Source organism: Sinocyclocheilus grahami, unplaced genomic scaffold, assembly GCF_001515645.1.
Source record: "Sinocyclocheilus grahami isolate Dianchi unplaced genomic scaffold, SAMN03320097.WGS_v1.1 scaffold151.1, whole genome shotgun sequence".
NCBI lineage: Eukaryota > Metazoa > Chordata > Actinopteri > Cypriniformes > Cyprinidae > Sinocyclocheilus > Sinocyclocheilus grahami.
Window position 1 is genome coordinate 850,154 of NW_015505330.1, and position 27,736 is coordinate 877,889.

The 27,736-nt window shown below is 36.5% G+C and overlaps 1 protein-coding gene and 1 pseudogene across 1 annotated transcript in view; both read left to right on the plus strand.

The window, feature by feature from the left end:
- Nucleotides 1-13,870, plus strand: part of mical3b (microtubule associated monooxygenase, calponin and LIM domain containing 3b) — a 33,209-nt gene extending 19,339 nt beyond the window's left edge. The window contains exons 17-34 of the mRNA XM_016281626.1: nucleotides 2,035-2,145; nucleotides 2,667-2,850; nucleotides 3,408-3,502; nucleotides 4,231-4,508; nucleotides 4,600-4,823; nucleotides 5,122-5,199; nucleotides 6,392-7,651; nucleotides 7,734-7,822; nucleotides 8,843-8,920; nucleotides 9,114-9,161; nucleotides 9,254-9,493; nucleotides 9,575-9,668; nucleotides 10,708-10,773; nucleotides 10,889-10,909; nucleotides 11,443-11,514; nucleotides 12,549-12,648; nucleotides 12,802-12,875; nucleotides 12,996-13,870. Coding sequence (XP_016137112.1) covers nucleotides 2,035-2,145; nucleotides 2,667-2,850; nucleotides 3,408-3,502; nucleotides 4,231-4,508; nucleotides 4,600-4,823; nucleotides 5,122-5,199; nucleotides 6,392-7,651; nucleotides 7,734-7,822; nucleotides 8,843-8,920; nucleotides 9,114-9,161; nucleotides 9,254-9,493; nucleotides 9,575-9,668; nucleotides 10,708-10,773; nucleotides 10,889-10,909; nucleotides 11,443-11,514; nucleotides 12,549-12,648; nucleotides 12,802-12,875; nucleotides 12,996-13,180 — 3,297 coding nt within the window. The 3' untranslated portion in view covers nucleotides 13,181-13,870. The remainder of the gene's footprint in view (nucleotides 1-2,034; nucleotides 2,146-2,666; nucleotides 2,851-3,407; nucleotides 3,503-4,230; nucleotides 4,509-4,599; nucleotides 4,824-5,121; nucleotides 5,200-6,391; nucleotides 7,652-7,733; nucleotides 7,823-8,842; nucleotides 8,921-9,113; nucleotides 9,162-9,253; nucleotides 9,494-9,574; nucleotides 9,669-10,707; nucleotides 10,774-10,888; nucleotides 10,910-11,442; nucleotides 11,515-12,548; nucleotides 12,649-12,801; nucleotides 12,876-12,995) is intronic.
- Nucleotides 13,871-22,528: 8,658 nt separating this feature from the next.
- Nucleotides 22,529-27,736, plus strand: part of LOC107592211 (tetraspanin-9-like) — a 9,551-nt pseudogene continuing 4,343 nt past the window's right edge.

Sequence of the window (27,736 nt, forward strand, 5' to 3'; positions counted from 1 at the left end):
GGGATGTAACAATTCACTCAACTCACGATTCGATTCGATTCACGATTTTGATTTCATGATTCGATTTGATTCACGATTTGTTTTTTTACAAAATGAGATTTAAGACAAGTTATAAATTAAGTGTGTCCTTTTATTATTGCTTGGACAAAATGCTGCACGTTTCTTTGTGAAATTTAAATATAACACTATAATAATATACTAATATAGCACTTGCATATTATTGCTCTTTTGTTGGTTTTGATTGCTGTTATTGTCCTCATTTGTAAGTCGCTTTGGATAAAAGCGTCTGCTAAATAACAACATTTAAATATAGGCTAATGTAAATGTAAATAACAAAACTAAATTGAAATTTTAAAACAAGCCCAAATCAAATAAGTAACACACAAAAAAAATCTCTTCATATAAACAAAATAAGGCTTTGTCTGTGCTCTTTCCATTTAAAATGAGAGGCAACCACTGCATTTTAATCATGATCCAAACAAAGATGCTGCATACATAAAACATGAACAGTTTTTAATCTAAATTAGATTGTATAATTTCGAAATTTGAAGCAAAAACAGAATGATTTGACTTCAGTTTTGTGAAACTATACATAAAAAATATCTGCATGAAAGCTGAGCTGAACGAGACGCAGATTCACTCTCTGTCAGTAGGTGGCGCTTTAACCGTTTCCTTGGTTTCCGCTGTAAACAAAGCAGCACTGCACTTATGAACTTTAATATGCATTATACAGAGGCAAGATGAAAAGAAAAAATACCATCTAAACTTTTCTAAAGACAGTAAGTTCCCCTCAGACATACATTCATATAAACTCCTACACCTAAATGAATCGCGCTTTGTTTAGCATCTCAACCGATTTGAATCGTCACATATTTTAATCGATTTTCAACCGGCTCGTGCTTAATCGTTACATCCCTACCACCACCCAGTGTGTAAGAGCGATATGAGGGTGAGTAATTAATGACAGAATTTTTATTTTTGGGTGAACTATCCCTTTAAGAAAAAGCACACAACACAGCAGGAGCTGATGTGTTTCCTTTCAAGGAATAGGTCAGAGTTCACTCTCTGCTGATTTAAAGCGAGAAGGTAAAAAGACACCTGTGCTACAAGATAAGACGGGTCCAGTAGTGTGCATTTTTGTACACAAATAGTTAATCTGGTTCTGATTTAAGCTTCTTTGGTCTCTGGGGCTTAGTATGAATTAGCTCAGGTTATGAAGAAGCTCTGTGTGTGAACTGGCCTAGGGCTCAACAGCCTATCAGTGACTGGAGGCCATGGGACATGTGATTTGAGGGTCTTAACTGAAGAATCTCAGACAGAGTGATTTATTATCTCGGTCTTATTCTCTATGCTACTTACTGACTTTGACTGTGACTGACAGGTTTATATTGATGGATGGATGATAGATAGATAGATAGATAGATAGATAGATAGATAGATAGATAGATAGATAGATAGATAGATAATTCCTTACACAAAAGTAATTGTGATGCTTTAGCAAGCGGCACAAATGATTTAAATGTTAGCTTGGAAATGGTAGGAGGAATTTAATGGCATTCACACCAAAGACGATAACTATAATGATAACCAAGGCTATAACATTTGAATAATCATTGTAATTCTATGAGAATTACCACATCACAGCAATAACTATAATTACATGGAGGAACAATATCATTGGAAACATTTTCAGAATTATTTTTTTTTTCCATTTGATGAACGATAAAAACATTTACAGCCAAAATCCAATCAAAATACAATTAGACTTTGAAGCACTCAAGCGGCAGATGTCATAACTGAAGTGTGTGCTTATAATATATTATTGCCCATTAATGTAGATGTTAATATAGCTATTGTTAAGGTTATCTTTATAGTAATCGTTTTTGTTACCTTTCTCTATTTTCTAAGACCAATCTGTCATTTCCACACCTTTATGCTTTCATGGATATTCATGCATCATTTCTTTTGATGGTTTTCATCTCAGAAGCATTTTGCATTGCTGCTTGTTTTCCATGCTCATCTTTTGATTTGTAGAGCTACATTCAGATGTATACGGGCGGAGTGAGCTCATTGGCTCAGCAGATAGCCAATCAGATTCAGAGTCAGCAGGATCAAGCTCCCAAGCTCCTTCACAGGAGGGAGTTGGTAAGAGTTCACATGTAGTGCCGGCGACAAATCTTCCCTAACACTGAACCTTCTTGTGTCCCTTTTAGTGCCTTTATTACTGTGTGTATAAGGTCTGTAACCCAGCCTTGACTTTTGTTTGGCATTATATTTACTAATTACTGTAAGTGTGTCAATTCCTGCTCTAATCCAATTTCTCTAATAAGGCTCAATGCTTTACAGCTTGGTTAGACTGTCATTCCAAGAAAAAGTGCTGCAATTTGTTTCTATGCATGTGGTGAAATCTGAGCCTTTGTTTGAAGCTTTTCATTGTGTCAGCCATATTTTATTTAATATAGTAATATTGTTTTATGTTTATTAAAATGAAAAATAAAATAAAAAGTAATTTAAAAATAAAATATTAAATAATAAATAATAAAATAACAAATAATAATATAAAATTATTTAATGCACACTGTCACCCCAGTTCTGTCCTGACAGCTGTAGTTGTCCATGTTAAGCATCTTTATTTTGATTCTTGACCTTTGACCTCTCACCTGTAGGGTTCTCAAAAGGAGTTTCCTGAGAATATGGGCGGCAGTGATGTGTGTTATTTCTGCGGCCGTCGCGTTTATGTCATGGAAAGGCTGAGCGCGGAGGGAAAGTTCTTCCATAGGAGCTGCTTCCAGTGTGATCACTGCAGCACAACGTTACGCTTGTCCAACTACACTTACGACCAGCTACATGGTGTGTGTATGATTAATCACTTCATACTTTCACTAATAAAATGATCATTATCAGTACTTTGTGTTTTTAAGATTTTATGCTTAAATCAAAAACAATAGGTGTTTAGCTTTTAATGGATGTAGTCACAAGATGAGCGACACAGCGTGTGAAAATGGCCTGCTGTTCATTGTTGCTGACTGTAGGCGACTGTTTTTGACTAAACAAACTGCGCCTTTGTTACCATTGCACAGTCATAAGGTCTGAAATGTGTGTGTTGGGACAGGGCTTTTATTGTTAAAAGCCCTATAATGACAGTGGGGCACACACACACACACACAAACTGAAGGCCCTCAGCAAAATCCCTTTTAAACATTTTTCAAAAATAGGAATCAAAACACCAAAAGATTCTAACTGATAGGGTCGTATAGATCACATGATTCAAACACTTCAAGTTTAAAAAAAGAGGCGGCATTCGGGCCGACTTCAAGCAATGGTATAAATAAGACATTTAGTCCCTGCATCAGCTACTTTTTTATTTTCCTGCTCTCTCATGTCTTTTTTTCTTTTGGTTTGTACAGGGAAGTTTTATTGTAAGCACCACTTCAGCTACAGAATGACCAGCGTGGCTCAGAGAAAGAGACCGATCCCACCTGTGGCCCCTCGACCTACTCAGGTAACCTCATCAGATCACCATTATACTTCTTTTAGATCCTCTATGTGCCTGTTTTTAGATATGTATAAAACTGAAAAATGTATGTTTTATAGCACACATGCATTATCAGTATAATGACTATATACATCTGACAGATTTGTGAATACATTTATGTAAAAACAGGAAGCTATTTTTTTTTAATAGTTTAACCTGCACCATATTTTTTATTTATTTATTTATTAAATGTTTTAGTTTGTCGTAAATATTTATATATATATATATATATGTACACACATGTGTATATGACTCTATTATTTGTTTATTTGGCATTCAAAGATTTGTATTTTATTTAAAATATTTTTAGATAATTCTGTTTATTTTTATTTAATAAAAATGGAAAGAAAATCATAGAAAAGTTGGAATATCAATTTCTTCAATTAAAAAAGTATTTATTTACTTAAATTTATTTTATTTATGGTAACACTTTATATTAAGGTGTCCTTGTTGCACATGCTACATGTACTTACTATTATAATAACAATAAATTATGCATAATTACATGCAAGTAACCCTAATCCTAACCCTAAACATATAGTAAGTACATGTAGTTAATTAATATTACTCAGGACTCAAATGTATAATTATACTTTAACAAGGATACCTTAAAATAAAGTGTAACTTTATTTATTTATTTATGCATTTATTTATGCATTTATTGACGTGACTTGTCTGTGTTTTTGTCTCTATAGGCTCCCCCTGCTCCATCCTCGGCTTCTACGTCTTTGTCCTCTCTAGGGTCAGTGGGCACAGCCACCCCACCAGACTCTTGGTCCTCCAGCGCCCACCCAGACATAGTATCCAGCCTGGCCAAGAGACTGTGTGGTACCCCAGAACGCATTGAGCTGGAGAACTACAAACTCTGTCCAAAACAACATGACAGCCCACTGCAGGAGGTCCCAGAGGAGACACTTGCACAGCACAACCTCAGTGCTAGCCTGCAGGAGAAAAACACAGAGGAGCAGTCCAGGTATAAAACATGCTCCTCTTATGTTACTAATATTTACTGGCATGTTTTCCCTGGATAAATTCTCTTTTTAAGTCTCTTTTTTGGCTTTCAGTAGCTCTGAGTCAGACCTAGAGGAGGAGGAGCTTGCCTGGAAGAAGGAGGAGGGGCCGAACATCAGGACCAATGGAGAGAGAGAGTTAGACCTGGGGGAGGAGCTAAAGGAGGAAGAGGGAGGAGAGAACCAGGAAAAGCAAGAGGAGGAGGAGGCCAAGGATGAGGAGGAGGAAGAAGGAGCAGTTTCAGAAGAAGAACAAGACGAGGGAAATTCTAGTGATGGTGGGTGTTTGTTTCTGTTAATTTTCTTTAGAAAAGGCTCTGTTAAAATGGGCAAAGTTTGATATTGTCTGACTGTATAGTTTGTTTATTGAAGAAATCAAATAAAAGAAATCATCTTAAGATGAGGTGTTGTTCGATTAAATGTCTCTCAATATCTCTTTTTGTGTCATATTCCCACAATATGTTTGTGTGTATTTGTATGCGAGGTGAATGTTGTCATGCTTGTTTGTATGTTTATTGTTGTGCATTCACCACTGAATGTGTGTGTGTTTTGGGGTGTGTTGACGTGTTTGTGTAGAGGGTGAGTACTGCCCTTGGGAGAGAGAACGGCTCTCAGGGGTGTGGCTTGAGGAAGAGGAGGCGGGGTTTGTTAAAGGTAGCACCGCCCCTGACCATTGATGGCCTTCATTAGCCTTTTTTGCATTATTTTATCTTAAAATAGATGTTGATGCAGGTTATTTCATTTGCAGGCTGTGCATGATTAACAGTGTGTTTTAATGTTTGTATATTTTGCAATTGGCTTTTTACATTTTTGGGTTATGCTATGGAAATAATTTGCAGTTGTTTTAGTTTGTCTGTTTTATATATTTTGCTAATTTTAAGTCACTAACTTAAACATTGTCCTAACCAGGTACGAAATGACAAGTTTTCGCATAGCAATTTATTTGTTCACACTGAACGCAATAATGCTGCACAATGTAAACAATCATTACTAATCCCAAAATATTTGCTACATAGTGTAAGATTCTGAACCAGTAAGATTTCACTAAGGGACAAGGCTTTGTTGTTTGCCACAAAAGAAATAATAAAAAGCAACTGTCACTTTAATGCACTATGCCTGGTTAGCACATACTTTTAATCACATTTGCAGTTTATGGAGTATAAATAAAGGAGTTAGCCTACTTTATATATCCTAGACAGTAAAAATTAATGCACAGCCAAAATGTATACAAAATGTACAAAAAAAGAATGATGCACATGGTACAAGTAATACTACTCTAAGGTCATAACAGTAGCAATAGTTAGATGCGCACTCATAATAGGAACTATTTGGGGGGGAACAAAAAAAAAAAAATATATATATATATATTACTGTACATGTTTAAGAATTAATGAGAAATATAGTCACAAAATGTACAAAAAAAGAATGATGCACATGGTACAAGTAATACTACTCTAAGGTCATAACAGTAGCAATAGTTAGATGCGCACTCATAATAGGAACTATTTGGGGGGGAACAAAAAACAAACAAAAAAATATATATATATATATTACTGTACATGTTTAAGAATTAATGAGAAATATAGTTTCAGAATATGGATCTATCAAAAGTGAAAAAACTCCAAAACAATAAATTTGCTTTTCTATAGTTTATTTGTACCATGATTAAGCCCTCTTTACAATCTTTTTCAGGCTGCTTCATATTATTGCTTGTTTAAGAGCAACTGAAAGGCTGCACTACTTCCCCCACAAAACTATTTTATTAAGAAGACTCTAGAACTCCTCTAGAATTCTTTCCCATTCTAATTATTTTTTTTCCTTATCCTTTCATGCTTTTAATAACCAGAGTCTTATGAAGGATACAGTGACGACACAGATATAGACACCAGCTCAGTCAGAGAGTCCAAACTATGTGACCAACAGGAACAAGAAGTGTCTGTTTTATTGCACCAGTCATCTACAGAGTCCCCATCCTCCTTGAAACCACCAGAATCAGGTCCCACACCCACACCTGAGCTGTCGACAAATCCAGAGAACCCACATGTCAAGAGGTCAGAGGTTGTAGAAGAGTTCTGGCTGAAGAGTGCTGAGATCAGGAAGAGTTTAGGCCTGACTCCTCTGTCTAGAGAATGCGACCTCAAACATACAGCAGCCCAAACATCTAACATTAAAGAAAGCTTCTACACCTCAGTCGCCTACATAACGTCCTGCAATACCAATTCTGCCAACCAAACGCCAAGAAACCGTGACTCCAGCTCACAAACTCCATCTCAAAGTACATCCCCGCCTGAACCATCTTACACTATGGACGGCGATGCAGGTGTCACATTAGAAGAGACGATAGGCCGCTGTTCTGTAATCCACAGACTGAGCATCACTGTAGAAGGTTGTGTGATGGGGGACAAGCAGGATTTGGACCTCAATTCCACCTCATTTGGAAATGAAAGCATTTTAAATCCAGATACAGGTCTTCCTACTCCTCCGTACAGTCCATCTAGTTCCCCTATTGTCAGCAAGCAATGTTGCGCCCTTCACCATTCTGAACCCATACTGGACCGAGAGGTTATGGTCTTCTCATCGACCTTCGCTACTCCTGTTCCACAGCGGGTCGGTTTTAAACCCGAGCTCGATCAAGCTCGGAGTCTTCCTCCGGATGAAATTGAGATCCTGTGCGGAGACGAGGCGGAAGGGACTTCCAGACTGCCGGAAAGATCCAGTGTCACAGAGACCGTAGGCCAGACGGACAACCATAGGCTGGAGCACAGGAGGACGCTTCCAGACCGGTTGGTTGCCCCACTGCTGTCAGGGGGACCGGAGGTCAGGCTTCGGAGGTCAGAGATGAAGCTGTGGGGGGCTGACAACGGCGTGGAGGAGAAGGAGAAAAAGCGCAACTCGTTGTTCTCACCCCGTAAAAGCAGGAAGAGCATGAATGGAGCGGCTGAGGCCCAGCGGGAGCCAGGAAAGCACAAGTCCCTCTGGAAGACAGTTTTCTCAGTGTATAAGAAGGACAAAAAGAGGAAGGAGACTGCGATGGTGGCGGAAACTCTACCTGCCGCAACTAACACAGAGAGCAAGCGTAAAGTGTCAGGAATCAACAGAACATCAGGTGAGATGGATGGATGGATGGATGGATCTATAAATAAACATTCCCACATGAACATGACTTTAAGAGTGTTTCCACATTGCAGACCTGTGTTTCCGGAAAAATCCGAGTTTCTCTGAAGACACAGACTTGTCCTGCCATGCTCTTCTAGAAAGATGTCCACTCAGAGCTCAGGTAATGTCAAACTCCTCTCCACTCTCTCTGATCCTTAAGGTCACATTTAATGTTAATTTGCATATTTTAATACTCAATAGGAATCCATGCAATTGGAAATTTAGTAAAGGATATTTAGCTGCGTGGTTTGAAAGTGACTACTATGTGAGCTGTGCTTCATATGTTGCCATATTATTGACAATAGACATTCTGCTAGCTTTAGAATTAAATGGGGAATTTTTGCTGTTGTGCCTTTAAAGAGATAGTTAACCCAAAAATGAACATATGTCATTAATTACTCACTCTCATGTCGATTCAAACCCTTAAGATCTTTGTTCATCTTTGGAACACAAATTAAGATATTTTTGATCCGAGAGCTTTCTGGTTCCGAGTGCGTCATGGTACTCTCGTTAATGGAAAAGATATAAAGACTATTTTAATGATGTCTTTACTACCTTTCTGGGCCTTGAATGTTTCAGTTGCATTGCTGTCTATGCAGGGTCAGAAAGGTCTCGGATTTAATCAAAGATATCTTAATTTATGTTCCGAAGATGAACGAAGGTCTTACGGGTTTGGAACGACATGAGGGTGTGTAATTAATGACCATTTTTGGGTGAACTATGCCTTTGAGACTTGTATGTAACTGGCCTTTTCACATGTGATGCTTTGTATCAGAAGTCCAAGGATTTCAGAGTGAGTCATTTTTGCAGCTTTGTTCCAATAAATTGTTTTTATCTAAAAGATGCCATGATTTCACAGTTCAATGAACTCTTTCATTTTTCAAAAAATCAAGGAAAGTTTGATTTCTCATAATATGACTCTTTGCCACTCATTTTCCTTTTGTATTGATTTTTGTCCTTTACGTTTTCTTATGGTCCTCTTCAGTCTTCAAATATTTTATATGTATACTCATATAAAATAGCATTTATCCGTGACTCCTTAGAGCTTTATAGCTGGAATAATGGAATCATTTAATGCTTCGTGAGTTTTATTATTGAACGTTGGAGGTAATTTAATGTCTTTTTCTGGCTGTGCTCTTAGCTGTGGGAAGAACTGTCTGATATCAAGTCAGACCTTCTGAAAGAAACAATATACGAGGAGGTACACGAAGGGGAAGAGGTATCAAATATGGCAATGAATTGTTTTTCAGATTTTAGATTGTGAGAGCTGAATGTAGCTTGTGGTTATTAGCACATAGACATGTGTTTTGTAATGGAGTTTGTGCTGTGGTTAGCACTGTTTAGCTGTTGTACTCAAAATACAGAGTATATAGAATATAAATTAATTCAGTTTCTGCCTTTTCTCTCCTGAGTTGCTTTACGTGCCTCATGCATTGGCATTCAAGAGGGCGTATGCTAAGGTAGCATCTTTTTATTTCAAATGTGTTGAGCCCCTTCAATCTTTAAACCCATTGGCTGAATCAACAACACTCAGCATCTTGTTCCTCAATAGAAACACAGCGTTTTGCCAGAGCTGCCAACCAAGGCAGCCACCCCAGTGTCGTCATGTCCGTCAGAGGTGGTAGGTGTTTTGGTGGTGTTCCCGGACCCTTCCAGCATAAGTTTCTGTACCACACTGTTTCAGAGAGCAGAAACGGAGGAGGAACTCAACGCCAAGCTGACACGCCGAGTGCAGAGAGCAGCGCGCAGACAGGCCAAGCAAGAGGAGCTGCGGAGGCTGCACAGGGCGCAGGTGTGTGTGACTTGTTTTGAAGCATTCTTGTTCATGTGCCTCTTAAACAATGCATATTTATTTTTGTGCATGTCATCTCAGATAATCCAGCGTCAGTTGGAGCAGGTGGAGGTCAAGCAGAGGCAGCTGGAGGAGAAGGGTGTAGCTGTGGAGAAAGCACTCAGAGGCGAAGCAGGTACCTGTCAATCACCTGTCACCGTCTTGTCAAGTGGATGAGCCTCAGAAATCATAGTTTTATAGAAACTTTTAAATTGTTTATTAATTTGTCAATTTAAAGATTCAGAACTGATTAAATTGGATTTAGTTATTCAAAACATTATTTTACTTTAAACATTATATTATATTATGTATATATTATATATCTTAAACATTTTATTATTTTACATAACTTTAATATTACTTGTGTATGTTGTTTCATGCAAAAATCCTGTTCTTAATCAGTTTTTGTCTCATCAATAATAAAATAATTTTAAATATATAATTTTACATTATATAATCAAATAAATATGAATATCTCAATAATAATAAAAAAGTTGAACGAGATAGAATCCCTGATAAAAAAAAAGACCCGCTTAAACCAGCCTAATGTGGTTTGGTGGTTTTAGCTGGTTTAAAATGGTCTTAGCTGGTTCAAAACCATCATGGCCAAGCTGGTCTTCAGCTGGTCTAGCTGGTCTCCCAGCCTGACCGGTTATAAGAAGCCCAAAACCACTCTAAAACCATCCTAAAAGACTGCAAACCAGTTTAACTTGTTTTTTTAACAGAAGGTGATTTTTTTTTATAGAAGGCTTGTTTTTATAGAATGTATCTTGAATATAAGTGTATTTTGTGTTTTAAGCTTAAACCTCACAAATGTTTTTTTAATGTTTTTCTTAAAGGGGTCATATGATGTTGCTAAAAGGAACATTATTTTGTGTGAAGTTTGAATAGCAGTACTGTTGGAAATACACATATACATTTTAGTCAGGGAAGATGGCATTTTTTAGAAGCTATTTTAACTTTTGCTTTAGGAACTTTTAGAACTTTAGTCTCTCCGTTGGCCTACTTTCTGAGACAGCAGATTGTCAGTCAGACCACTGACTGGACATCCAACTCGACCCATTTCAGCTTCACACCTCACATTCCTCTATTATTCCCATCCTTGCTTGGTTGCGTTCCTGAATTCCTGAATCCTTCCTCTCACTCTTTTTTTCTGCCGATCTCTGCGGTCTTAGTCGAGCCCTTTCTAGATTCTCCTCGTAGAAGGCCTGTCTATCTCTGTCCTTGCTGTTCCTCAGAAGGTAACACCTCCCCAGTCTCACACCTCTAGTGCAGGTTGAGTAATAGCACTAAATTCTAAAACCTTTTACTTTTCTCTCCTCTCTTCTCTTCCTTCCTCTGCCCTGCTGTACGCAGCCAAAGCCAAAGGGACAGAACATGATCATTCAGTTTATGTCTGTACAGTCTTTTTTAAGTTTGAATAGCAGTACTGTTGGAAATACACATATACATTTTAGTCAGGGAAGATGGCATTTTTTAGAAGCTATTTTAACTTTTGCTTTAGGGACTTTTAGAACTTTTATCTCTCCGTTGGCCTACTTTCTGAGACAGCAGATTGTCAGTCAGACCACTGACTGGACATCCAACTCGACCCATTTCAGCTTCACACCTCACATTCCTCTATTATTCCCATCCTTGCATGGTTGCGTTCCTGAATTCCTGAATCCTTCCTCTCACTCTTTTTTTCTGCCGATCTCTGCGGTCTTAGTCGAGCCCTTTCTAGATTCTCCTCGTAGAAGGCCTGTCTATCTCTGTCCTTGCTGTTCCTCAGAAGGTAACACCTCCCCAGTCTCACACCTCTAGTGCAGGTTGAGTAATAGCACTAAATTCTAAAACCTTTTACTTTTCTCTCCTCTCTTCTCTTCCTTCCTCTGCCCTGCTGTACGCAGCCAAAGCCAAAGGGACAGAACATGATCATTCAGTTTATGTCTGTACAGTCTTTTTTCTTTATGTAGTGCAAGAACCTCCACTTCACCAGCTAAGTACGATATTCTCTCCTGTAATCTCAAATTTGGTTCTGTAACCTTTCGCAATGGAGTTGCATGGGCATAGCACGTTATTGATCTGCATGGCTGTCAGTACATATAAAAAGTCGCATCCTGTCTTATTTGGGAATTGACACTGTGTATGTGTGCTGTTTGTTTTTGTCTGCTTGCACGTTTTGATAAATTTATATACACTACTTTTCAAAAGTTTGGGGTCAGTAAGATTTTTTTGAAAGAAATGAACTTTTATTCAGCAAAGGATGCATTGAATTGATCAAAAGAGACAGTACAGACATTTGTAATGTTACGAAAGTAATACAATAAATGTTGTTCTTTTAAACTTTCTATTCCTCAAAAAATCTTGAAAAAACTGTATCACAGTTTCCATAAAAATATGAAGCAGCACAACTGTTTTCAATATTGATAATAATAAGAAATGTTTCTTAAGCACCAAATCAGCATATTAGAATGATTTCTGAAAGAGCATGTGACAGAGTTATGACTGGTGAAAATTCAGTTGGTATCAAAGGAATAAATTACATTTTAAAATATATTAAAATAGAAAACTTTTTTTTTTACTTTAATAATATTTCACACTTTTAATGTATTTATTTATCAAATAAATGCAGTCTTGGTGAGCACAGAAGAGACTCAAGAGGTTCAAAAACATTAAAAGGTCTTACTGACCCCAAACTTTTGAACAGTAGTGTAGTTTATAAGCAGGGTCCAAAAATATATTTTTAAAGTGTTTTTAAATTAATATTATAATAAATAAATAAAATACAAATATTTAATACATAAATGCAAAAAAAAATTATAATATTTCTTCTTATTCTTTATTTTATTTTATTATATATATGCCTTTAATTTCACATGCTTCACATTTCAAGCTATCATTCTTATAGTTCAACCATGTTATATTGAGGGGCCAAAGCCAATAAAGTGTTTATTTGGACCCTGCTTATAAGCATATTCATGCACATGATAGCGTGTCCATACAGTGTCCCATCCTCCTCTTCTCTCTCTCATAGGAATGGGAAAGAAAGATGACCCTAGTTTAATGCATCAGTGGATTAAGCTGGTGCAGGAGAAGAATGCTCTCGTTCGCTATGAATCTGAGCTCATGATATTGTGAGTATCAACGGTTTGAATGTTTAATAATAGTCTGAACTGTGCGGACTGATCTGGCATTGTGTGATTGCATCAGGTATTACATAAGTGTTCTGCTTCTCGCTTCGGTCTAGTATTGTTTGCTATGTGCTCATCTGTGTGGTTTGTCTTCAGTGCACGTGAACTGGAGCTGGAGGACAGGCAGAGTCGACTACAGCAAGAGCTGAGAGAGCGCATGGCGGTGGACGGTTAGTACACGCAGAGTATATTAATATATAGAGTTAATAGTTCAACTTCCCCTTAATCTTTTGTGGTTAAATGGTTCTTCAGTTAATAACAGCTTCACAGCACCTCTTTCTCTCTCTCAGACGATCTGAAGGGGGAGGATGAGCTGGCGGAGGAGAGGCGTATATTGAGCGAGATGCTGGATGTGGTGGAGCAGAGAGATGCACTGGTGGCCTTGCTGGAGGAGCAACGAGTGAGAGAAAAAGAGGAGGAGAGTGACCTGGAGGCCGTCATGCTTTCCAAGGGCTTCAGTCTGCACTGGGACTGACTCGCACATGCATGAATCTCATCATACCGCTTGAAGGGCTACTCTGTGTCTGTTTGCGCAACTAAAATACACAGCTGCTGTTTTCATCGGTCCGAACTGGCCCGTCCACCTGCACTCTGGGCTGTATGTGCAACTACATACAGTAGGTGTCTAAATAATGAATCCCAGGATTCGGCAAGAGATTGCAAAATACAGACCCTGATTAGGACAAATGGCAATGTCTTGCTGCCAAATAATGCTACTCTAAGACTGCAACTATGCAAAGGAACATATTTTTGTTTGCTCTCTTTGTTGATAAAGTTAAGGTACGTCTGTTGTGTTATCCAGATCCACCGCGTTTAGGCTTAACAGAAATGAATATAGAATGGCATATATAACCACATTGTCAATTTACAGTAGAGATTGGCGCATGTAAACTTAGATATACAAAATAAGGCTTCTTAATGTATGATTGGAATGTTTTTGGACCTGATTTAGGGCAACAATTTCTGTTGTTTAACCTGTATAAGCTAACCTCACACACAATTGTCCGTTCTCAATATATTCACATACATTTATTGGATGAAATGTCTTTTTTTTTTTTCTTTTTTTTTTGATTTTCACTTCATAATATACAATACTTGCACAGAATTTGTTTTACATTTTGTTGTTGTTATATTTATTCTGTAAAACTTACTTACTTGCATTAAACAACCTTTCTTTTGAGAAAAATGTGAGGACTATTTTCATTTGGAGTTTGACTACTATTTTGTTTTTTTGACATGAATATGGGACACTCCGGTAGCTTTTTTTAATGCATTAGTAATAATGCTAATACTAATAAGTAATAAAAACTAAAATCAATGTCATAATTTTGATGTAATTACCAAAATTATTATCAATTATTAAATTATTATTAAAAATAAAACTTAATATGCCTGGTTTTATACACTTTTGTGATGTTTATTAAATGCTTATTTGCAGAAAATGCCAGAATTGCACAAAATAAGTGTATTTAGACCTATGCGTCTTAGTAACAGGGGTGTAAAAATGTCATTATGCAATATTTGAAGAGTTTATTTGCAGAAACAGATAACTCTTTTTTTTAATTATGTTTTCATTGTTTTATTGTGTTAGCTGTATTTTTGGTTATTTTAATTGGAATGGACAATGAAAAAAACATGATTTTTGAGTTATCTGGTTTTTGCAAATGAACTCATCATATATAAATAGCTCATATAAAAATGTGTTTGACATCTTTAAGGCTGTCAGTCAACATTTTCAAAGGCTACGCAACTTTTTTTCACGGGCTTTTTGTTGAGATAAAGTTTTCGGGGACTAAAAGTTTCTTTTGCACAATTACTTCTACATTCACTATATTTTTAGGTATTACAAGCCTCGTTATTTTTGAATATTGTTAATCACGCTCGTGTGGGATTGCGTGTGGACTGGCGCCCCCTGCTGGATAATGCCAGCAGTGTTTTCCTGTGGCTTTACAGCAGTTCTCGCTCTGACCGTAAACGGGAGTGAAGTCACGCCTCTCCATCTTTCCTGCTACAGTCTGTTTCCGTTCGTGGGAAAACTTACTGCCATTCCGATTTCTTCGAGCTCCGGAACTTTTTTTTTTGATTACCATGAAATCAAAAGTCTGCTTACCGATAGTTTATATGCGTTTTACGTCTATTGGTCACAGTTAAAACAGCCTTTACCTCTATATAAACAAACGCAAACGAAAGTGAGGAGATTTCCTCGCAAAGAAGAAGAAAGCAAGTCGGAAATCATAAGTTGTGCTTCCAATAAGGTGAGTAAGACTTAAAAACCGTCAAAAATGTTAATCTTGTCTATATTTTTAATATTTACAGTTGTTTACTATGGAAGTATGTGCTCTTGGCTTGTTGTACTGTTAATGTCTATCAGTTGCTAGTATGTTTATATCTCCGTTTAAGGAAATACTTCCAGTTTTCCTTTGTTAAGTGGTTATAATGTGGTATTTAAACGAAAATAAACGTATATGGAAGTTGAAATGCGTCAAACTAGATCAGTCTGTCTTAGCAGGAAAATCTCTGCTACTACGGAAACTTTTTGATATGAAAGATATGCGACTTACGCAGATAGATAGGCTACAGTAGATGAAGTAGGCTAGATTTGGCGCTGTTCATGTAAAAAGTATGCATCTGTGTTCAAGGCCTGCAGTTTAATTAAACTAAGCTTTTTAAGCATTCAATAAACTTTCGATTAGTTGTTCAGGGTGTGTGTGTATGTGTGTGTGTGTGTGTGTGTGTGTGTGTGTGTGTGTGTGATTAGCGCTGCACTGGAATGTGCAGACTTGGCGCATCTAAAAAGCGCATCTCTGGAAGCAAGACTCATGGAAACACTGATCATACACGCACATCATTTGCCTGTTAAGGTCTGTGTTGTGGTTAAGCCTTTAATCTGAAAAAACTCTACAGCTACTGGAATATTACTGTATATTTCGGCATGATCCGAACCGATTAAATCAATTTAATACAGCTCTTTCATTCGAATTAAAATATTAACTTAATGTTTTTAAAATAATTAAATCTTTCTATGACAATCAAGTTAATATGTTAACATGGTGCATACATAATCATAATGTGACTTAATGTTTAATTTTTGTCTTGTGCATATAAATACAGGGGCAGGGGTTATGGACAATAGTTGTTTTCATCTTTGGGTAATTTTTGAAGATAATGAATGTATATAATATTATACACACACGCACACGTGTATATATAAACTCAAACTCTTCTTTCATTGTTTTATTATGTTTAAATATTCTTCTTTTAATATTAATATTTGCTATTCATTTTTTTTAAACAAATGAGGTTGGGTCATATATGTCATATATTTGGAGAACTAGTCAGCATTTTATGTCACTTTAAGTTTGAAGATCTAAAAAAATATATAATTTTAAGAATTATTATTATTTTTTTTCCTGGATCTCAGTATTGGATCTCAGTATATCTCATCAGTTACCACTCATTGCTCTGAAAATATGTTGTTGACTCAAGTCTCTCTTCTTTACATAGCCTACTTTACCACTTCAGTATGCATTTAAGTCTGGCCAAGTCTCATCCACAGCCAGATAGTAGAGATAGCACATCCTATTTGTGACCCTGGACAACAAAACCAGTCATAATTGTCAATTCTTTGAAATTGAGATGTATACATCAGTATACATTTGAAGCTGAATGAATAAGCTTTCCATTGATGTATGGTTTGTTAGGATAGGGCAATATTCGTTATAGTCAACAAAATATCTTAATGGAACATGATCTTTACTTGATATCCTAATGATTTTTGGCATAAAAGAAAAATCAATCATTGTGACCCATACAATGTATTATTTGCTATTGCTACATATACCCGTGTACTTATGACTGGTTTTGTGGTCCAGACTCCAGGATCACATTTTAATAACACTAGAGGGCAGTGCATCCTAAAATTCCTCACACCTCCAAAGAGGTCACACAGTTAATGCTAAATAGTCTTGTAAAAACAGAGAAAAGATGTCAAGTGTGAGCTAGAGCAGGTCAGAGTGCAGCCTCTTTTGAATAGCGAACAGAAAAAAAGAGCTAATGACATAATTTAGGACTGAGACAGCACATGCCCTCAGGCTGTCATACACAGGAAGAGTACGTCCTGTGCTGAATGTTTGCATCAAAGGGCATTTTTACAATAACTGATCCTTTTGTGTAGCTCTCGCTCTAACCTTAAACTCCACACACATGCAAAATAACATATGCACATCGGCTTGCTTTTTTGACAGGTTACTTTCGGATGCTTGAGAGGCAATTAATTCACCTGTTTTTAAAGCTAGAATCTCATTCATCAAAGGGATTCTTTCTGTTTTGAAAATGCAATTTTCTGCATGGAAGGCATGCCATCTTTAATATTCATGCATGTGTTGGGAAGCTATTAGAAATGTCATTGCTTGAAACAGTTGGTCTTATGAAAATGCCAGTTGTTATAAAAATATCAGACAGGCTGTTTCCTGTTTCTGCTGTTGCTTTAGTCATTCTGCATACAGTCATAAGTCTTCAATCCAATGTGACTCGGGATAATATTACACGTTTTACTCTCTAGCATGGACGCGATGTGTGTTGAGATATTTCAATGATACAAAAGCTCATTACTAATGTAAAAGGTACTGAGAGATCGGCTTTAAAGGCTTTTATGTGTGAATGAAGTGTGTGTAGCATATTGCATAAGAAAAATATATCACAGACGTCTTTGCTGCATAATTTTATTTTACATAACATAAGTTTTGGGGGGTTTTGGGCATTAGCCCGAAAAGCATGTATAGGCCTATTTCTATGCATACATGGAAATAGTATGCATTAACAATACCTGTAAAATGCTGTTTTTAACATATGGTTTGGGACTTGGGACTAATTATAATCTAGCATGCAGTATGTACTATTGCACAGTTAGTATGTAAATAGTGATTCAACCTGAGTATGCAAGGTAGAAGGGTTCAATTTTAGGAAAGTACTGAAAAAATATTTGAAGTAGAAACACTGAAATAGTATTTTCCTGTAAAACGTACTCCAATCATTTTAATTGACTAGTTAAATTTTTTTTACAGTGTTGTTTATTATCTTTTCTTGTGACTTCACTTGTATTTTTATGCCATTTATTCACTGTAGTTTCTTTATGATTCTTAGAAAGAAAAGGCATATAGCAGGTTAAAACAGCTTTTTGCTTGCTGGAGGATAAAATCAGCACTAATTTTGGTCCGCGCAACTTCCATTTCACTGGAAAGTGTTAAAATGTGCTTTTTGCCAGCAAGTCAACCAGCATTCCCTGGATGGGTAGTTAATGTTAGTTGATTTGCATACAGGGCAGACTGTTCAGGAATACATCCCTCTTGAGTGCCCAAGAGTGCGGTTTACATGCAAGCCGACGCGTCCAGCTGAACGAAATGGCCTCTTTGAAACCACAGTCATGTACGATGAGAAACATTCCTATAAAGGCAGGAAAAGCTTGTTGTCTCAGAAGTTGTCGTACAGTATAGTGTACAGAGAGAAGGTGTATCTGAGTGTGTGTGTGTGTGTGTGAAGCGCTGAGTAGATTGGCAGGCAGATGTTCATTATAGTGTTGTACAAGATGGCAGATTGTGCTTCCTTGGGGTCTGTTTAATTAATACTCCTTAAACACACATCTGGCCAGCATTTATTACATACAGTGGAGTCCAAAAATCTGTGACCAGATTAAAGATTTGGGAATTGCGTTTAAAATTCAAATTTAGAAAAAATAAACTCGCAGGTTTAAACATTTAAAAAAGCTAATTTGTTCTATAAATTTAATGAGCAATATTAAAGATTCTGCATTGTTTCTGGACTAATATAATATAATATAATACATTTTTGTTTAAGAATGTAATACTTTTAGTCAACAAGGGCACATTACATCGATCAAATGTGACAGTAAAGACATTTATAATGTTATAAAATGTTATAATGTTATATAAAATGTTATAACATTTTTTTAAATGTTATTAAAAAAATTATATTCCAAATATAATAATCAAGGGGGGGAATCAAGTTTCCACAACAATATTAAGCAGCACAGCTGTTTTCAACATTGATAATGCCAAGAAATGTTTATTGAGCATCAAATCAGCATATTAGAATGATTTCTGAAGGATCATGTGACACTGAAGACTAGAGTAATAATGCTTTGCATCACAGGAATAAACTGCATTTTAAAATACATTCAAATAGAAAAGTAACTTTACATTGTAATAATATTTCACAATATATATATTTTTTTACTGTATTTTTGATCAAATAAATGCAGCCTTGGTGAGCATAAGAGCCTTTCAAAAACAAAAAATCCTGTGGCCCCAAATTAAAATTCAAATTTAGAAAAAATAAACTTGCAGGTTTAAACATTTAAAAAAGCTAATTTGTTCTATAAATTTAATGAGCAATATTAAAGATTCTGCATTGTTTCTGGACTAATATAATATAATATAATACATTTTTGTTTAAGAATTTAATACTTTTAGTCAACAAGGGCACATTACATCGATCAAATGTGACAGTAAAGGCATTTATAATGTTATAAAATGTTATATAAAATGTTATAACATTTTTTTAAATGTTATTAAAAAAATTATATTCCAAATATAATAATCAAGGGGGGGAATCAAGTTTCCACAACAATATTAAGCAGCACAGCTGTTTTCAACATTGATAATGCCAAGAAATGTTTATTGAGCATCAAATCAGCATATTAGAATGATTTCTGAAGGATCATGTGACACTGAAGACTAGAGTAATAATGCTTTGCATCACAGGAATAAACTGCATTTTAAAATACATTCAAATAGAAAAGTAACTTTACATTGTAATAATATTTCACAATATATATATTTTTTTACTGTATTTTTGATCAAATAAATGCAGCCTTGGTGATACTTTACATTGTAATAATATTTCACAATATATATATTTTTTTACTGTATTTTTGATTAAATAAATGCAGCCTTGGTGAGCATAAGAGCCTTTCAAAAACAAAAAATCCTGTGGCCCCAAAAGTTTTAATAATAATAATCATATAATAATTATAACTATAATAAAACATTTTTAGCACTTCTCAAGCTAGTGCATGTGTGATTTTTGTACGCTTACTGAATAGACATCTCTTGAAGGATTTTCAAAAAGTTCTCCAGATATAGCACTACTCTGGCATGATTTACATAATGTCTGAGCACCAATACATGCCCATACTCAAGAGATTTCAGAAATTGTACTAAAAATACACATTCAACAAAGCTTTGGTTAACATTAAGAGGAAACAATTAACAGGAACTTTAAGAACACATCTGTTACTCTCTGTCGTTTTCCTTCTCTCACTCTCTCGCGCTCTCTCTCTCTCCATCAGATATCTTGCAATCCTCTCTGTCCTCCCTTCTCTTTATGTATAATAAATGAGTGCTGTTCCTGACTGTGGATGCGTTAAGTACCTGTGAACAGATATTCTGCACTGCTTCTCCTGTTATGCTCTATTCAGGCACCCAGACAGAAGCCACGTGAGACGCACAAGCCATAAAATATTCCAGAAGAGTATCCCAGGAGTGTTACATGTGCCGCTATTCGGGCCTGACACTCGATGTGTAGTACTACATGTGCTGTTCCCGCAAGATGCGGAGAACGGAATCAGGAGTTTAATTTTAGCAAATAGTTTGCCCAAAGCATGTTGTAGTGTACTTGTTTTGCAATACCCCTGAGTGCCAAATTATGTACTCATAAGCACATTTCCATTCAAACTATTTAACTTTTATTTTAAAAAAATATATAATAATAATAATTACTATTTGGGAACAGCCCAGTATAGCTATCTGTGAGTCATGATGACAAAAGTCATTTCTGGTTGTATAAATAAACATTAGTTAATCTATAATGAATGAACATGCATTAACAATGAACTATAGTGTATTTAGAAATGTAAAAAAAATTTTTGCTAAATTATTATTATTTAATTATTAAATACTTGTAAAATTTTGCTCATTGTTAGTTCAAGTTAATGCATTAATGCATTTCTGCAAAAATAGCTATTAACCTTATTACAGATTTTTGTTTTTTATTGTGTTTTAAAAATTATTTTATAAAAAATAATTTAGCATAAACACTTCTCAGTGATTTTAAATGTTTGATCATAGTGTATGATAAAATTTGACTTGTCAGGGAAAATCCTTACAAAAAAAAAAAGCAATATAGGCAAAATAAGCAAATTGACAATAACAATATACATTTATGGGAGGTCCTCAAAAGTATAGGTGTATAAATTTGCTGCCAGTGTGTGCAGCTGTGGGAAAGTATTGTCCACCCTTGCAGCAAAATAAACACTGTTCAGTTAATAAATCCTGTCTAATGAGTTTCCTGAGAACATCAGATCTCACAAAGCCACCGCAGGGTAAAATACAGAGCAGCTCCATGTAACACACACACACACACACACACACACACACACACACACTGAGTTACACAAGATCACAATGCCATTTAATTAGAGCGGAAAGAGCACCGGAGGGAAAGAATTATAACAAAAAAGTCAAAAAGTAGTCACAGGAGGATCTCTACAGAAATATCCCCCAAACACACATATGCATGTTTAGTTACATAAATAGGGACATACAATTATTTGTATTGCTTTTATATTAACCAAATTATAATGTTTCAGACTAAGCCTAAAATAAACCTTTTTTGCATTTTAGAATAAAATTAAATATTCATTATTCATTTTCAAACTATGACATACCCTGCGGTATAGATTTCACAAAATTTTTATTAATCTTAGTCATTATTAAAAAAACAGCTGTGAGGTATAGATGTGCAATCTGTTCTCTCCGTTATACTATTGCGAATAGGGTGTCAATCATTCAGCTGATGCAACATTGAAAATATGTATTTCCAGAACATTCTAGTGGTAGAGAAGTCTGGAAACATGGATTGTGTAAATTGATTGTGACATAGTACCCTGAGACAGTACAATCTGTTGAAGGAACTGTACTGTATTAGACCCAGTATCAGTCTGTTTTTCAAGCTGTCTCATCCACGCTTCACTGCAGCTCACGTTAGAGGTCAGTAAGCATCCTAGCCAGTGGTTAAATCAGGATCACTTGCAACAAAAAGGACTCTTATTGAATTTGACATTGCTTTGATAGATTGAAATGGAAGCTTTAAACTCCACAAAGCTGAAGGTGATTTATTAGTTTGAAGCTGTTTAAGGTAGTTTTTATGGCATTGCTAAGCAGTTGCTTTTGAGAGGTTGTTGGTAGCTGGTTGGTTGGTTAAAAAAAAGTAAATAAATAACTGCGTGTACAGATGTTTTGTTGTTTATCTGTCTATCTTAAAATATCACCAGCACAGACCAAATTCTGACCTAGTATGAAAGCAAATGCATGTTTTTTTTGTCTGAAATGTGTTTTAACATGTAAATGTGTTGAAAGATCATGAAGAGCACCATCCACACAACACCAAAAAAAACAAATCAGATGCACTTTTTACACTTACGTGACATGACAACAGAGAAATGACCTGAAAACATTGGCACTGCACAATCTCTGCAAAAACACTCTGATTAAGCGAGATGGCATGTACAGTCAGACAATATCGCAGGGATAAGACATACATGTGCTAGGATTTGATTTATGCCCTCAATCAGCTTTCATTTCCCCGCTTGGCTACTGATACTTTCAAAGGTACATGGGAAGGGAGATAACGCATCCATTGACCTGCAAAGAGATTGGCCGGAGTGCAGGAGGAGGAACCAAAGAGTGAGAGAGAGAGAGAGAGAGAGAGAGAGAGGGATGAACGAATGAAGGTAGGAGGATGCAGAGAGAGGGACGGAGCACTAGTTGGGATGGGAAGAGCTGGGAGAGGAGATCTCTAATAATAGCACTGCAGGGAAGCAAGATCGTGCAGAGAAAAAAGTGGTACATGCAGCAAAGCGAATCATGCCGACGAAGAGCAATGAAAGAGTGCGATGGAGAGAGAGCGGGGAAAGTTGAAAGCACATGCTCTGCTTTCCTGCACGCACAATAGGAACAGCGTAAAGGGGGAAAAAACAAATAGGCAGCACCAGGAGGAAGACGTTTTCAATGCAAAGGAATTACGACCTCGAGAAAACCCTCTCATTAGACATCTGTCACCTCTGAAGTTCTTGTGTTTTTGTGAGCACAGCTGTTTAAGTTAAAGCCTTTCAAATGGCAACTTTGGACACATGCAGCTTAAGTTGCAGCGTGTGTGAGTGTGTGTGAAACATGCCCTCTGCTCGGCCTTCATCTGATGATGCAGAGGTGTGAGAGCCACGAATCCGAGGTCCAGCGAAGCCCCTCATTGGACAGCACAGAGTCAGAATTCACCCGGGCGGCCCGTCGGGGTCACCGCCTGGCCCTGGGGGCCTTCTATGGCTCCCGGGGGTCAAATGTCAAAGATCAAATGGCACAGAGTGACGGTGCCGTTGTCGCCATCCCGCCTGGAGGGAAGCCTCAGGATAAGCGTGTGTCTGCCGGTGGGAAGTACGTTGTGTTTTACCTGGACTTGTCATTTGTGTTGCTCCTAGAATTCGAAAAGCTGAAGATGGCTCGTGGATGCCTGTGCTGTGTCAAATACATGATGTTCCTCTTCAACCTGCTGTTCTGGGTGAGTATCAAAGTACAGTATGAATTATCCACACTTACTTGTTGTAAAAATGCGTTCTCTTGTCAAAGATTAATGTGCAGAGACTGCTATAAGTAAGCTGTTTGTACAATGATTTCCCCAAAAAGTGAGCATGGTGTCTCTGTGGGGTTTTGAAAATAATGCGCTTTTTGTTTGAATGGTTTAACAATGTTTCTGGCTCAGCCATGTGAACTTGGGGCGGATCATTAGCGATGTTCGCTAAGGCGAGCATCACTACTATTATTGCTCATATGTGGGGTTGGAGAATTGTGTGAATCCATAATCCTAAATAGCAACTCTAAAGAATTAAAATAATAGTTCACCCAAAAATGAAAATTTGCTTAAATTTTACTCACCCTCTGGCCATCCAAGGTGTAGATGATTTTCTTTCTTTATCTGAAAATATTTGGAGAAATGTAGAACATTTACATCTTGTGTTCACCAATTGGTCCTCTGCAGTGAATGGGTGCCGTCCACAAGTAATCCACACAACTCCAGTCCATCAATTACCATCTTGTGAAGTGAAAAGCTGCGTGTTTGTAAGAAACAAATCCATAATTTTAAGATGTTTTAACCACTGCTTTTGCATAAAATATGAGTCCTTAATCCATTGTTCTTTTTCCAGTTAAAATGTTCTCGTCAGAATCAAGAGCACAAATCAAGCACTGTTTATAAGCGAAAAAATTCAAAACAACTTTAAACAAATATGTTGGTGGATTTTGATGTGAGAGGACGAAACAGGAAGGATTACTTGTGGATTATTGTGATGTTCTTTTTATTTTATTTGGACTCACATTTTGATGGCACCCATTCACTTCAGAGGATCCACTGGTGAGCAAGTGATGTAATGCTAAATTTCTTCATTGAAATCTGTTTAAATGAAGAAACAAATTCATTTACATCTTGGATGGCCTGAGGAGGTTTACATTTTGGCAACATTTTCTTTTTTGTGTGAACTTCTGAACCAGATAATAATAAAAAAAAAAGATTGTCAGATGCATGCAGTGTGGGATAATAAGATGCTTGGTGTTTGTGTTTTCTGCATATACTATGTGTTTATTTTCCCATGCTGCATGCTGCAGGGTCCCACAATAACGAAATTATCAGATAAAATAAAAATAGCAGTTTTAGCCTACAAAAAAATCATAGATATTAATTAAATCCCAAGTCAAGGAAATTGCTAGAGAAATATTTTTCTAGTATTGTTCAGCTGTAAAATACATCAGTGGCTAGAAAATGGTAGTTGTGAATGCAGTCTGTATAAAACGGCTTTTAAAGATGCCAATAAATCATAAACACTCTCAGAAATCAGTCTGAATGGGTATGACGCACCTGGTAATAACTGTAGCATTTTGGTAAAAATTGATGCCACAGTGTGTGCTGCAGTGAGAGGCAAGGAGGGAAGTAGGTTCATCACAAGGTGTTAAATGCTCTTAGATCAAAGGCAGTAATACATATTCATCTGAACTAGAGCACTCAAACAAATCCCCCCGCCTTTTCTCTCGCTCTTTTTCATTCTAACATCTCTTATAGGCCTCCAATTTAACTTTCAGTCATCTGTGTCTATGTTGTTGTTGTTGTGTATCTGCAACAGGAAGTCTGTGTGTCAGATTAACGGTTCTGTGAGTTGTGAGATTTTGCTCGTTTGATCTGCTGTGTGTGGTGTTGTTTGTTTGATTCTGAGCCAGTTTAATGACGGAAGCACCAAATCACAAGCAGGAAACTTGAGAAAAAACTTCCGACTGATCTAAAATCTCCCACTGCACACACACCCACATATACACCCATATAATGATGGAAAAGGGAACATAAAAGAATAAGAAAATTATGTGAAGATTGCAAATGCCTGAAGATTTTACACTGTACACTTTAAACAGCGGGGCGGAGAGGGAATAAAAGAAAGATGGAGGAGTGAGATAGAAAGAAAGATAAAAGTAATTTGAAAGCTTTATATAGAATTACTTTGAGATGAAATGGTTTGTCAAAGCGGTAGTGTGGTTTTCTTTTGCTTCACTGGAATTTAATTTCGGAGTTCAGTTTTCCATTGAAGAGAAATTACATATCTTTTTTGAATTACAAGGTTTACAGAGGCGTTCAATAAAGTCTTTTCAGAACATAATACAAAAACGCTTGATCTCGCTGCTTATGTGAGTGACAGTTGATGTATTGTGTGCATTTTTATTATATTTTTATATGGAATGTAAATGGGGTGGTAATGATGTTTCTGAGTGGAGTTGAGGAGGTGTTTTAGGTCACTGGTAATCTATATTTCATGTGCTTGACATTACTGAGCCTGATGGCTCTCAGCTCCATGTTTAATACATGAGTCAGAAAGTTTAGGCCAGACTCACTTCACTCTGCACAAGGTCACAAACACACAGTACACTCATTAGTGGGTGTGAGGTCAGTTTTGCATGTGGGATCTGTTATTAACATCAACGACTGACTCAACATTTCTAGATCTTCTGGTATGTTATTTCTAATACTTATTCACCGATGCTGCCTACATTTAGCAAAATGTTCTTTCTTTTGTTTTGCTTTTTTCCTGTTCTTTTCCTCTTTTCCCTTTTTCATTTTTCCTGTCATTTTACTTTCATTTCTTATCCTGTTCCTGTCATTTCATTTCATTTTCTTTTCATTCTACTTTTCCTGCCCTTTAGTATTAAGCTCCTTTCCTTCATTTCCTTTTTTCTTTTCCTGTCATTTTCTATTGATTTATTTTGTCCCTTTCCTTTTTAATTTCTTTTGTTATCCTTATTCCTGTACTGTCTTTTTCCATTTCCTTTCTTGCCCCTTTCTATTCTTCTCTTCTTCACCTTTTCCTTCCTTTCCTTGGAAAAGGTGAAGAAGAGAGGTGCTTTTCTTGTCCTTTGTCCTTTCATATTTCCTTGTTTCCATCTTTTTAATTACTTTTCTTTTCCCTGTAATTTTCTATCCATTTCCTTTCTCATTTCCTTTGCTATCCCTTTTCCTGTTATTCCTTTTTTCATTTCCTGCCTGTCATCCTTTCCTTTTCCTTTTCCTTTTCCATTTCCTTATCCCTTTCTTGTCGTTTGTTTCCCTGTGTTTACATTTAATATCTTTTCTTTCCTGGGCCAATTCCATTCTTTTGATTTTTCCTATCCTTTCCTTTTTCCTTTTTTTTCCTTTTATTTCTTGCTTTTTCTTATACCTTGTTCCCATTGTTTTCTATTTATTTTCTTTGCCTTTTCCTGCCCTGTTCTTTTTCCCTTCCCTTCCCTTCCCTTCCCTTCCCTTCCCTTCCCTTTCCTGTCCTGTCCTGTCCTAACCTGTCCTGTCCTGTCCTGTCCTTTTTAGCCCAGTTCTTTACTTTCCATCCTGACACAACTTCCCTGCTTCTTCTCAGTCCTTTCCTCAGTCTCCTCTTCACACACCTTGATTGTGTTGATTGCTGCTACTTCAAACCATTTATCTAGTAAATGCCTACCTCAGTCTATGTGTGTTTGAATGCAGTGCACTGTAAAGAAAACCTCTCAAACGAATAGTCCCCCAATTTGAAATGCAGGATTAGATTAAGAACAAACCCATTATGTAGGATTTTCCAAAGGCAGAGAGAATAGATTGAATTCAATTTGTTTGTGTGCGTCTTCATTCTGGTTGTGCGTCATGAATACTAAAATTTAGGTTAAAAGCTGTCTGCTCCTGTGGACAGAATAGTCTTACTCTGTGCTCTTCCTGTTTATGTTTTATTCTGTTATTTTCTTGTTTGTGTGCTCTTTGGCTTATTTTTCATGCTTGCATTTGCTCCCTAATTATTTCCTCGCAGACTTTCTGATTACTGTGCCATACTTTTCATTTTCATGGTTTTTAAAGTTTTCAGCATCTTTAACCTATTTTTCGGACTTGCTCTGCTGCTCCTCTCTTTCTCTCTCTCTCTCTCGCTCTCTCTCTCTCTCTCTCACACACACACACACACACACACACATACCTGTTTTATCTCTTATTTTTCGTACTCCTCATTTTCCAAGAATAAGGGTTCTGTCTCATTTCAGATTCTTCGTGGTTCTTAGTGATTCTCAGAGTGCATGCTGGGTATTTTCTCAAGGGAACTGAATGACACAGCTTTTCACCTTCAGTTACACTCAAAAGAACAGTGTGTGGGGAGCCAGACCGCTGCACTGTAGGGCATACCTCGCAATGACACACGTTATGTGAGGAAGGATTAACAGAGAACATCTTGCCCTTCTAAATTATTAATTTAAAAATCTTAAAAATATTTCGTAATATATTTTACTTATATATTCATATTATCCATATTTAAACATATTTAATCTTTAAGAACACTAGTAATTTAATAACACAGTTTAATATAATCTTGTATGTATGTATATATATATATATATATATATATATATATATATAT